Source organism: Sciurus vulgaris, assembly GCF_902686455.1.
Source record: "Sciurus vulgaris genome assembly, chromosome: 5".
Taxonomy (NCBI): Eukaryota; Metazoa; Chordata; class Mammalia; order Rodentia; family Sciuridae; genus Sciurus; species Sciurus vulgaris.
The window spans coordinates 132,470,892-132,483,885 of NC_136465.1; the positions used below are offsets into that span (position 1 = coordinate 132,470,892).

General features: G+C 36.8%; 1 protein-coding gene across 1 annotated transcript in view; it reads right to left on the bottom strand.

Moving 5' to 3' along the window:
• PTPRB (protein tyrosine phosphatase receptor type B) overlaps positions 1-12,994 on the bottom strand; it is a 115,157-nt gene that overhangs the window by 56,799 nt on the left and 45,364 nt on the right. Inside the window, 15 exon segments of the mRNA XM_079141334.1 lie at positions 2,250-2,513; positions 3,781-4,047; positions 7,152-7,412; positions 7,928-8,077; positions 8,080-8,118; positions 8,121-8,141; positions 8,144-8,191; positions 9,481-9,535; positions 9,537-9,628; positions 9,631-9,649; positions 9,651-9,745; positions 11,274-11,531; positions 12,418-12,426; positions 12,429-12,552; positions 12,555-12,697. Coding sequence (XP_078997460.1) covers positions 2,250-2,513; positions 3,781-4,047; positions 7,152-7,412; positions 7,928-8,077; positions 8,080-8,118; positions 8,121-8,141; positions 8,144-8,191; positions 9,481-9,535; positions 9,537-9,628; positions 9,631-9,649; positions 9,651-9,745; positions 11,274-11,531; positions 12,418-12,426; positions 12,429-12,552; positions 12,555-12,697 — 1,845 coding nt within the window.

The window sequence follows — 12,994 nt, forward strand, 5'->3', positions numbered from 1 at the left end:
TCCTCTAGGCTTGTAAAACCTCTGTATGGGCTTGGTATATGTTAAAGGATTTTTGCTTTGACCATATGCCAAACCTGTGTTCAAAGAGTCTATTTTTTCTCCCAAATCATAAAATGAACCAGAAACTTCATATTTTGGTATCTAAGCTACCTATTTCATGTTGCTTTTTACATTTAAAAATTGCATTAACATCCTTTGTTGGGATTAAATTGACTTATTAGTTTTTATATTAGAGCACAGCTCTCCACAGATATACAGCAAGGTATGCTATATTCACCTGAAACCAGTCACACTGTTGCTAGAATTTAGTCGCGGCAGAGTTAAGGAGAAATTGTGAATTGACACAGTATGCGTGAGCTAAGAAAGGTCAATGATCCAGGCAATTTACTGAAGGTGAAGCAATTATTACAGGAAGAAAAACTAGACTGAATACCATGCTAAGTCAATAAGGTGCTCTCCAGGTGGAACAAGGTAATTTGTGAGAAGGGCTTTGCTGCACGATGAGATGATGTGATAGAGGACTAGACATATTGGTATTTTCACTCAAAATGCAAGAGAAGGGCATTAGGAAAGGAAAAGGGAATTAAGATAACCAGCCAAAATCAACAAGACAACACCTCTGACATGACTTTCCAGTTACAATAATTTGCCTCCATTAGTCATGCATCCAATTCAAGCTCACGCTGTTAAGAGTCAAGAGAGTGCTTTGAATTTGAGGATCACTTTTCTTACATTTAGAAACAATCTTAGCAAAAAAGCATTGCAATATTAACATCATATGGATAGGGAATGCTCATGAATTGGTGTTCATGGGTAGCAAGTTGGGTGACATGTCCTTTAATTTCTAGTGATTTTTAGGATCTAAGTTGATTAGTAGGAGACAGTGACATAAGATTACTTTGTGAGAAGAAATCAGTTTTTCAGGTCTAAGTCATTATTGTGATTATCAGTATGATTAGACTTTAAATTAATTGAGGGTAGGGGTAATCTCTTTATACCCCAACAGAGCTCTCAGGTATAGCATAATGTAACCAGAACTCTGCTACTGTTTATAACCATGTGACCTTGGAGAAGTTACACTTTCTCTCCAGGACTTTATCTTCAGAATAGGAGATGTGATTAGATCATTCTAAGGACACATTTAATGCTAGCATTCTGGTAACAACACAAATCCTTGGTTCTTAATTTTTTTGGGGGCACAGACATTATGAAATCTGATACAAACCAGGAACTCTCTCCCCAGACAAATGCACATATCCTTCTTATCCCCAACAATTTCACAAGTACTACACTTCTAAAATCTACCCAGTGCCACCGGGTGAAACCCCCATCTAAGTAATTTCTGATTATTAGTTCAACAAATACTTATTGAATGACTATTAGGCCCTAGACTCTATGCTAGGTAACAGAATGATGTCAATCATTTCAGATCCTCATGAAAAAAAGAGAATTTTTAAATGCGAAAATCAACCCAGAGCGCTCACTAGAAAAGATTTGACAAAATACTGATGTCAACCTTAAGCAGAAACTTAGATGTAAACCCTAGAAAGCCTAAATATATTGGAAAAAACGGTATATATATATATATATATATATATATTTATATATATATATATATATATATTTCTTTCTAGCACATGAAAGACCTGACATTCATTTGCTAAGATTTTTGCCCCCTAGTCTCAGAACTATAAAGGTTCACATTTTCACCTTCTATAAGAAAGATGAATAGTTGCCTTGACCAACAGACACTTCACAAAGGATTTTAGAACAGAGAGCTTTATAGGCTCTGGAGTCAATAAGAAGAAGGTTTAAATCCAGGATCTAAAACTTAGTGGCTGTTTTAACAAGGTAAACAGTTGGACAAGTTACTTAACCTTGCTTGAACCTTGGTTTCCTGATCTGTAAAACGGGAATCCTAACAACTACCTCAGTAAGGAGTTTCTAATGATTAGTTAACATATGTAAACCAGGTGATAGCAGCTACAAAGTACACTGTACACAGAAATACTTGTTAGGCTATTTGAATAGAATGTGAATTCTAACAAAAAATTGTGTTTATCTTCCTGTAAAGGTCATGTCTGCTCACACAGAAGGAGTTTCTTGGGTCCAAATCCAAATTCTCCATAAGGAGTTTGTGATCTCAGCTGTCTTTCAATCCAGCATGACAGGATTGTCACAGCTCTGTGACTCCCTGAGCCACGCAACCATTGGTTCTTATGGAGTCCAGTACCTTCACACAGCCTTACCTGTCCGCTCTTGGCTGAAGGAATGATTCTCATATTTGCCACTCCTTGTACTTATGGTCACATTGTAGAGGCGGCCTGGGGTGAGGGAACTGAAGGAACACTCGCTGACAGACTTGGCAATGACCAGGGACTGAACCACCCTGCTCTCATGGGAGAGGGTCACCACATAGTTATCCACGTCTCCAGGTGCCGGCAGCCAGGAAACACTGAGGTAGTCATTACGACCTGAATTGTTCACTGTCACTCCACTCACACTGGAAGGGACTGTGATTTTAAAAGGGGAGAACATTTTTAAAAAGAAAGCAATCAAAAGTTCAAGTCATCTATTAGGATCAGCAGAAAACATGGACTAAGGAGAGCTAATGTGATAAAATAAAGGGTCAAGGAAGTGTGAGGATTTCACTTTAAGCTTCTAGAAGCTGAGTGCTCTTACGTCAGAAAGCCAACCAAAATAAAAATGCAAGGAAACCTTTCAGATTCCTCATAAATACAAGGGATGCTACTACTGTACTTTTATGGGTTGCTGTGTGATAAGTATTTTAAATGGAGGCATTTTTATGTGAATATGGTAAGAGGCTCCCTGTAGGAAAGGGAACAGACATTTTAACAATCCAAATGAATCAACCTGAACCAAACTCTCCAATAAAGCACACGTTTGTGGAAAAAGATGAAGAATGAACAGCTTTTATAAAGAGTGTAGGTTTGGGGATTACCTTCAATCTTCATGTGAAGAAGTCATTTATTCCCGGGGAGTTTGGCAGCTAACTCAACCAGCGGGGAACTGTGTTTTCCCTTTGCAAAGCATTTCCTGCCCTCTAGTGGCAAGAAATAAGCCTAAAAGCTTACTCTGGATGCAATAAGTCTGGAGACTGGTCCAAATGAGGGCATATAGCTGTGGTGGAGATGACAACCTTTCTGGAAAGGTGTCAACTATAGTCATTTTCTTACGTCATTTGGGGACCAACACCACAAACTTTTACTGAGAACCTACTATTTGCCAAGTATATGAAAATAGAAAGTGTGGATACCTTCAAGGAGCTCCCTGAATAGAAGTATACAGATGGTAAACTAGTAAACATGGTATGAAAAATAACATTTGTGCTATGTATTGGAAATAAGTGTTAGTAAATAGAACTGCCATTAGTGAACACCAGAATAAAACTCCACAGAATATAGGAACTGCACTACTGTTTTTATCATTAGTTGATTAATCTCAGCTAAATATTTTTATGTAATTGTCAATATACCAGGATAGCACATATAAAGGACAGGATTTGACTTCTGAGAATCCTTCTAATCTTGCTGCATTCTGACTTTGTGAGATAAGACCCAAAGTCTACCTTACATCAAAAATTATAAGTATACACACCTTATGAACAACTTTGCTAATGTTCAATCTGCATGGGCATTTCCTAACTACTAAGATAAACTTAACTGGGTCTGTCTTTAGGATTTTTAAATAATTCTGTGATGCAGGTGCTATGGACTCAGATCTCTGTAAGCTATAGACATGTACATCTCCGCTTCTTACCTGTCCTTCCTTCCACCACCACTTGTCTGGAAGAGATCCCTCCACTCACTGTTGTTACCACCACAGAGTAGAGGCTGCCTGATTTCAGAGAGTGAAAGCTGTATCTGTTAGTCTCACTGGAGACACTTTCATTCTTGATGACCACGTTTTCATGGATCAGTAAGACTTGGTAGAATTCTATGTCTCCCAGTGCCTCTGTCCAGTTGGTAAATAGACTACTGGTCATCCCTTGGTTGGTCACATGCAGGCCAGTTACTTGGGCAGGTACTAAAACACAGTAGACCGAAGACAAAATAAATGACACTTAGTTATCCTAAGGAACTGTACTTAAAATGGGCCAAAAAATGGAGACAGACTTGAAAGTGCTAAAAATGAATTTGTTTTTGCTGTAGACCCTCTTCTCTACTTCCTATGGCACAAGAGAAGCACTTCTTTTCAGGGACTCTATTACTTTGAAAAAGTGGTTTATATAGGAAATCAAACTCATTTAGGATCCAAGGATGGGATGGTGCATGCTTACTAAACAATTTTGATTTAAAATTTTAAACAGTGAAGGATGCTATTATTTGAAGCTTTCTTATTTTTTAAAATCTTTTTGAATTTCTTTTAATTAGTTATACATGACAGTAGAGTGCATAAATGGAGTATAACTTCTCATTCTTCTCATTGTACATGATGTAAGGTTTCTTATTTAATATGGTTTTCTCTGTCTTTAACCCACGAGAAGTGAAAGTCATGGGATTGCTCAATCTAAGTTAAGTCAAGGGTTAATACAGGCGGTATTAGGAAATCCTTTCAACCCAGTGATTAGGTCATGGTTTAGCAAACTGGTTGATTCTCTACTGGTACATTCTCAGGGCTATTATTTTTATACCTGAAAATGCTATAATAATACAAACCACACTATTATATATTACAAATAATAATGATAATTTGAAATCTACAAAATTATGCAATGTCCATGTATGAACATACCCCAACAAATCCTGCATATATATATATAATTATAAAGTGCTCATTAAAATAATGATGATACAACTATTAATATTAATAATGATGATCACAACTATAGAATATATATATGTGCCATTTATGGGCTAAATGTATTATAGAGATTATATTATTTGATAACTCATTCAAAACTCTATAACGTTGATTCCCTTTACTAATGAGAAAACCAAAGACCATAAAATGTAAGTTTTAAAGCTTTTATCACACAGTATTGACAAATAATAAATCTGGGTCTAAAGCTAGATCTGTCTAACCCCTAAACCTTTGACCTTTTCCTAACTAGTAATTATTGTTGCTTCCTACCTATCCATTAGCAAATCTTATATACAGATATTGAAGTTGACACTCTATTGAGATATATACCTTTTTGTTCCTCTTCCTTGAATTATAATAATCAAATAGATCAGAATTCTGGCACACATTCTCAAGGTTCACTGAGATACAAACATATTCAATAAAAATGCTATTATACATATGGATCAGAAATTCCTTCCCAGTTTTAAATTTTATATGGGAAGCAAAGGAACTATAATGACCCAAACAATTTTGAAATAAGGAACAAAGTTGGAGGACTAATATCACCCAATTTCACTACAAAGCTAAATTAATCAAGATAGCATGACTGGAAAACAGGCAGAAACAAAAACTGACAGTACAGAGTTTAAAGTTCAAAAATAGACCAATGGTGGGGAAAATATATATAAATGTATACATTTAAATTATGTATATACAAATATATATTTATATACATATACATACATATATGTATACACACACACTTATATATATAATTGATTTGTTTTACAGAGATTCAAAGGCAATTTAGTAGAGAAAGGGCAGTCTTTTCAATAAATAGTTCTGAAATTATTAGATACATTATTAGAAATTATTTTATTTCTTACACAAAGAAATAAAACCTCTACCTATACCTCATAACACATATGAAAATCAACTCAAAATGGTTCAGAGACCTACATTTACAGCACAAAACTATAAATCTTCTGGAGAAAAATCTTTGTGATCTTATGTCAAGCAAAGACTTTTTAGGTTGGATACGAAATGAATGATCTATGAGAGAACTGATCAGTTTGAAACCAAAATTAAACACTTGTATTTAGGAAAATACACTTCTAACATCATGAAGAAACAAGACACAGATTGGAAGAAAAGAGTTTCAACACACATTTTTGACACAGGACTTGTGTCTAGGACACAGAACTCTCAAAACTCAGTGATAAGGAAACAAAAAACCCTATTGAAAAATGGGTAAAATATTTGAACTGAAACTTCCCCCAAAGAAGATAAATAGAGGTGAATAAGCATATGAAAGGATTTTCAAAGTCCTTGGAAATTATGGAAGGGCAAATTAAAACCACATGAGATACTATATATCTACTAAAATGGCTTAATTTTAAAACAAACAAATGAAGCTACAACACCAAGTGCTGCTGAGGATGTGGAGGAACTGGAACTCTCATACACTGCTGATGGGAATGTAAAATTTGAAAACACAGCTGGTCATGGTGGCACAGGCCTGTAGTCCCAGCTATTCAGGAGGCTGAGGCAGGAGGATCACTTAAGCCCAGGAGTTCAAGGCCATCCTGGGCAGCATAGCTAAACAGTACTTTAAAAAAATTATATATATGTCTATACATATATGTATATATAAGGGATGGAGTCTTGGGGAAGTGATTGGATCATGAAGGCTCTGATCTCATCAATAGATTAATCCATTGATGAATTCATAATTGAATGGACTATTGGGAGGGCAGTGAAAAGTACAGGAGGTGGGGGCCTGGTTCAATTAAGTAGATCAAAAAGGTGCATGCTCTGGAAGGATATATCTTGTCCCTGGCCCCTTCCTCACTCTCTCTCTTTGCTTCCCAGTTGCCTTGAGGTGAGTAACTCTGCTCTACCATGCTCCTTGCCATGATGTTCTGTTTTGTCAAAGGCCCAGAGGGATGGGACCAAATGGCAATGGACTGAAAAATAAATCTTTCTTGCTTTACGTTGATTTTCTCAGGTATTTTGACACAGTGACAAAAACCTAACACACTCCTCTCTACCCTACTCCTCTACTAAGTGCTGCCCTATTCCTTTGCTGTTTTGCAACAAAATTCCTCTGAAGAGTTATTCTCTACTGTTTCAATTTTAACAAAAAGAAACCCAAGCAAAGTAAAAATAAGGAGGTAATGAAGATATGAGTTAAATTTGGTAAAATAGAAAACACATTAGAAAGGATCCATAAAACATGCCAAGTATATAGTAGGCATAATGGCACCAATGAACATTTGTAAATTGAATGTTAATAACTCAGCAGACAGTACACTATAAAATCCAAGATGTATAAAGATTATCACCTGTTCTTCCTTTTATTGAAGAGGAATTTTTTAAGTCTCCACTAATACTGGTGACCGTAGCTGTGTATTTTCGTCCAGGTACCAGGTCAGTAAAAGTGAACTCTTTGGCATCTTTGGAGAGTGACTTGTGGATGAGTAAGAGGTCTCTGTCAGCTAGAGAGATTATGTATTTCTCCCACTCTGCAGCAGGGGTCTGCCACATGATGCCCAGTGAGGTTTCATTAGCATGTTTGACACGAAGCTGGAGGACAGCCAGAGGGACTGAGGAAAAAGCAATGGTGAGCTGGGGTCACTGCTTAGCTCAAATGCAATCACAGAATATTCTTTAAAGAACAGTCCTCTTCCATCTGCAAGAATTCCAGTTCATCATTTCTTTTCTGAATACTTATGAGCATTAGAATAAAAAAGGTTGATCACAAAAACTCTGTACATGTAACATAACCAGAGATAAAAATTCTAGAAAATATTGGAAAACACCTCCTGGGTCATTTATTTTTGATCTTAAAGTACTTAATTAGAGTTTATCTCTTCCTATGTATTTTGTGATACAAAAATATTTAATACAATCCTATGGTCCACAAAGCCATAAAGAAAAAAAATCTATGAGTATTTAGGTAGAGTAAAACGTGTTAACCCCACATCTTTGAAAGGCCAAATGCTCAAGTCAGTTATATCTCAAATTCAGTGAACACTAGGAAATGACATTGGCAGTTTGCTGAGTTACTTGGGAGAGAGAGAATATATCATTAGTCATGAACGCCTTCATATTCGCTTACCTGTTCTGCCTTGGCAACGCTCAGAATTCTTCAGATTTCCACTCTCAACGATGACTTCTACCTCATACTGTCTTCCGGGTATGAGGCCCACACCATCCACGACATACTGTGTTTCCTCCTTTCCACAGTGGTGTTGAGGCAGCACTACCAATCATTGAAGAGCAGGATCCGGTACTGCTCCCAGTCTCCGCAGGGGGCGACCAGCTCACCACAGGGACCTCATCCCACCATTGTTTGCCTCCAGATTTCCAACTTTGTCTGGAACTAAAGAAGGAAATGAATGTCAAGTAAGAAGGTGTTAAAAACCTAAAAAATAGGAATACTCATTTGACTTTTCATGGGTAACGGTAGATAAGCGACACAATGTTTGCAGTTCAAAATATTGCTATCCTCTCCTGAATAACCGTGGAGGGCAAGTTAGTATTCCTTTCTCATTCTGGAAACATCTGACATTCAAGAAAATGTATGCTAAATAATTTTAGCAGAGTAACAGGTATGCAGTCTTCTGGAACACTATTGACAATATAGTGATATGAATGCTGTTTTTTATTGATTACATGCTTGCCCTAGAGAAAATAATGACACGGCTTCTAATGATAGTGACATTGACAGATGTGGCAATCTTCTGGAAGAGATACTGGATATTGTGGTCATGAAATGTTCATCTTTCCAAATGAAAAGAATAATATTCTTGCAATATAGCTCTGATGATATTATTCCTCTGCTTATAAATACTCAAGGTTTCCTAAAAAATTACAGAGTAATATGTCAAGTGCTCATTTGCATTTGTGGCTCTCAAGTTCAGAACTCATATCCTCCCAGTCTTAACTGTGGAAAATTCCCTGCAGCTACTCTCCTTCTTTCCAGCAGTGTACTCCACATCTGTGTGATTAAAATGCAGCCTCTTTTAAGCAAAAGGTTGGGCCAGATGTAAATACTTCAGGCAGGTCACATATGATCTGTGTCTCATATTTTTCTTCGTGTTTCTGTTTCTCTTTACAATCCTCCAAATATATAAAAAACCACTCATTAGCTTGGGGCAATACACAAACAAACCATCAACCAGATTTGGGCCACAGGGAATAGTTTGCAGAACCCTACCTTAAAGGCAATAGCATGTCCTCAACCATTTTAACAATAATACAGTAATTTGTTCATATAAAGCACTGCATACATGCCATAAATTGCCAAATTTATGGGAAACATGTTTAAATGCTAACTGGTCCTCACTATAAGGATGGATCTTTTAAGAATGTCTTTTTTAATGATAGCAATACCAATGCATTTATGCTACTCAAGTGATATGACATGAAAAAGCACAGGACAGGGACATTCAGGAATCCAAACACATTTGCTTAAATAACTTAAATGAGTGCAGTTAACCTCCACTTTACTCTGCCTGTTGGATCCTGGCCCACTGACACTTTCAGTCATTTAGATCCTACTTCCTAGGAAGGAAAAGGAGCTTCCCTCCTATCTTATTTTATCTTATTCTAAGATGGATCAGAAGAGGATTTGGGCAATGAAGGAAAATTCTGGAGCTCAAGACTCACCTGTTCTTCCCACTGCCATCTTCTGAGCAGACAGTTCACCAGAAATACAGCTGACAGGTAACTTGATAAAGACTTCCAGGGGCTAAGTCTTTAAAGTGAGTTTCAATGACCTGTGGTGCTAATACTCTGGATTCCTTGATGGTCCCTGGTGAGACAGGGTCACATTATAGGGAATTCACATCTCCAAGAGGTCTTTGCCATTTGACTTTCAGAGAGGTCAAACTGCCATCATTTGTTACCTTCAAATTTGAGACTTCCATGGGGGCTAATAAGCAAGGCATGGAAAAGAGATTTTACTCAGGATATCTTGCCATTCCTGTGGTCAAATTCAAACTTCTATTTTAATTACTGCAAGGCACAATCCTTTATCAGAAAAAAAAAAAAAAAACCAAAAAAAAACACCACTTGAGGGACAAAAATAATACTGTAAACCAACGAAGGCTATCTACTCATGGCAAGAGCACAATTCTGGCAGTCAGAAGGCAGGTTCTGGCTAGGACTTGGCAGCTCTCCTCAGGATTCTGGGCAGCCCTTTCTCTGCATCTAATGTTCCTTGTTGGTAAATAAATCCTGGTCCTAAAATGGTCCCGTCCAGCTCTGAAATTTTTTAGGTGGACCGCACAAAGAGGTCTATCATTCAATTAATTTCTTCTCATCAATAATATCCAGTGCATAATAAACAGATTGATCCATTGATTGGTGATTATATAAATTTGTAAATTAAAATTATTTTTATATCAAATTGTGATAAAGAGTTGTGATACTATTTCATCAAAGAAAAATGATGACAAAAAGGACATATTGGGTAAATATTTTTTCTACCTCTTGCACATGCTGTAAATTTGGGTCTCATTAACAGCATAATATAAATGAATATGGTTCCATTAAAAGAATGGCATAGCATACCAATTGTGCAAGAGCAGAAGCATAATTTATTTTTTATATTCATAAGCAATTCTTAAGATATATGGTATATTTGTTCAGAAATATCTATTTATCTTTGAATTGTGCTATACAAACTATATAAATGTACAGAAGTCTCCAGTATCTTTCCCACCAGCTTCCGATAGTTGCAGAAACTCTTTCCCATTGGAGTAATTTCCAAGGAATTAAATATTTTAGATTTTATCTTAAAATTAGACAACTGACCAAGAGGTACACATTAGACCCACTAGAAGCATTTGAATTTACTAGAATGTGAGCTTCATGAGGGCAAAGATGCCTGTCTTAGATGTTGTTATGATCAGCAATGCCTAGCAGATGTAATCAGTAAATATTGGTTGGGTTAATGAATGAACTGTTAATACTTGCACAGATTAGTTTATCGGTCTAGAGTAGCTGTGAGACTGTTCCTGTGTTGTTGAATCCTAGGGCATGTTTTCGTGGATAGAGGGCTTTGAAAATGACTTTCACTTGGAAGTAGGTCTATCTATGACACTGAGAGAAGTAATCCTGGTTCAGTGTGAGTAATGTCACAAAGACATAGGTGCTTGCTTCGGAGACAGAAGCAGGAATCCTTAGGGAGGAGATGGGTGCACTGAAAAGAAAAGCTGGAACTGTATCAGTAATTAACTTTGTCTACCTCGAAATGTTGCCAAGGACTGCCCTCAACTTTAGAATAAAAGGTAATTCTTCATTTTTCTACATAGAAAAGTAGATCTATATGAAGGTCTTTTTGTAACTTAACATGAATTTCAATTTTTCTTATATTACCATTATTCAAATAACTTAATAAACTTGATTAAAACCTGATGTGACCTTTATTCTTGTTCAGCTAGAGAGGGGGTACCCACCTGTCCTAACTAGTTTCCACCTGTAGTTTTTCAGTCCGGCAGCCATGGTCTCAATAGTGAGGTTGTAGAGGTGGCCAGGTGTCAGCCCATGAAAAGTGTAGGTGGTATCACGTTTGTCCATAATACTGTCATGAACTAGGATCCCTTTATCCTTTAGCATCAGCCTGTATTGTTCCACATTTCCAGAACCATGGGACCAGGAAATCAGGAGAGAATTAGTTTTTGATGAAATACCAATATCTTTCACTGGAGATGGCACTAGTGGGACAAAACGCATGTCCAAAATGTCATTCATAATGCCCTTATAGAAGACATAGACACATTTAGTTAGAAATCACACATTCACTAATGTTTTTTGTATGTCTTAACTTGTATAACAGCAATACTAAGTAATAGCACTCTGGAATTCACTGGGACCTTGGGTAATGCTCTTCAAAGTCTACAGCCTAAAGCTACACCATAGTTGACTTGTCTATCTTGCCTACTTAATAGGTATCAAGGTAGTTTTTGCCAGTGAAGTACAATGTGTCATAGCAGTAAGTGGAAGAGATAAAGGAAAGAAGAATAAGAGATGAAAAGTGGAAAGAGGAGATAAAACAACAGAGAGAATGAGGGATGAGTGGGCCGTATGAAAGACATGTATTTTCTGGAAGGAGGAGGTAACCAGCTGTGGACACCATGGCATGTGGGGACCCTCCGTGTCTTATTTCCTCCCCTCAACATGGAAGCGAAGACTTGTTTTAGGCATAGGAACATGTAGAACACATCATGACTTGATGTTATAAGAAGAATATACAAAAGAGAAAAACATTATAAAACAAGTTTTAATGGCACAAACAGAAATATGGCAGAAATCCTGTTGCCTGGAGTTTTAATCAGAGGAGATAGAACAGAGCATCTATTTTAAACTGGACAAAAACCCAAATCAGAGAAGTTCTGACTTATTCAGTTTGCCCAGTAAGTCAGCATCAATAATCAGCCTATAATTCAGTCTGGTCTTCCACTATATCACACAAACCTCCTTTCAAAGGGCTAGTTGGTGGTTATTTATTTATGATCTGATGAGCATTCTCATTCCCATCTCCTTAATAACTTGTAACCCAAATGCATCATGACTATTAACTATACACAATACAGGTCTTACCTGTTGATCATTGGTATAAACTGTAGAGGAACGTTTGTCTCCAGAAACAGATGTAATGGCAATATTATAATAATTACCAGCAGTGAGGTTAAAAAACGTGTATTCATTCTCTGATGTACTTCCTTGAATTTGGACTCACTTGCATCTTTTTGGTTATTATCATCTAATAACTGCACCTCATACCAGGTGACTTTTCCAGGAGATGGAGTCCACCAAACAGGCAGGCTGGTTGAAGTAGTCTTCTCTTTACTGATTCCAAACTTAGCAGGAGGTAAGGGATCTGCAGGACAAACACAAGAAAGAGAACATAGCTTGAAGATTTCCACAAATAACTACTCATGTTGCTGCAATCCAGATTCATCTTTAAAAATATTAAAGAATCTACTGTCTGCAGAACAAATTGTCATTTTGCTTCACTTTCCAACCTACCAATTCATTTTCAAAAAAAACCTCACTTAGTTACTAGCCACGAAAATTTCTTTTTCCAATAAAACTCTTGTTAGGTAGCTCCGATTTTGAAAGTTCAAGCAAGGCTATATTTTCTTTGGTTTGCAGGCTTAGCAAACTTTTCAAATAC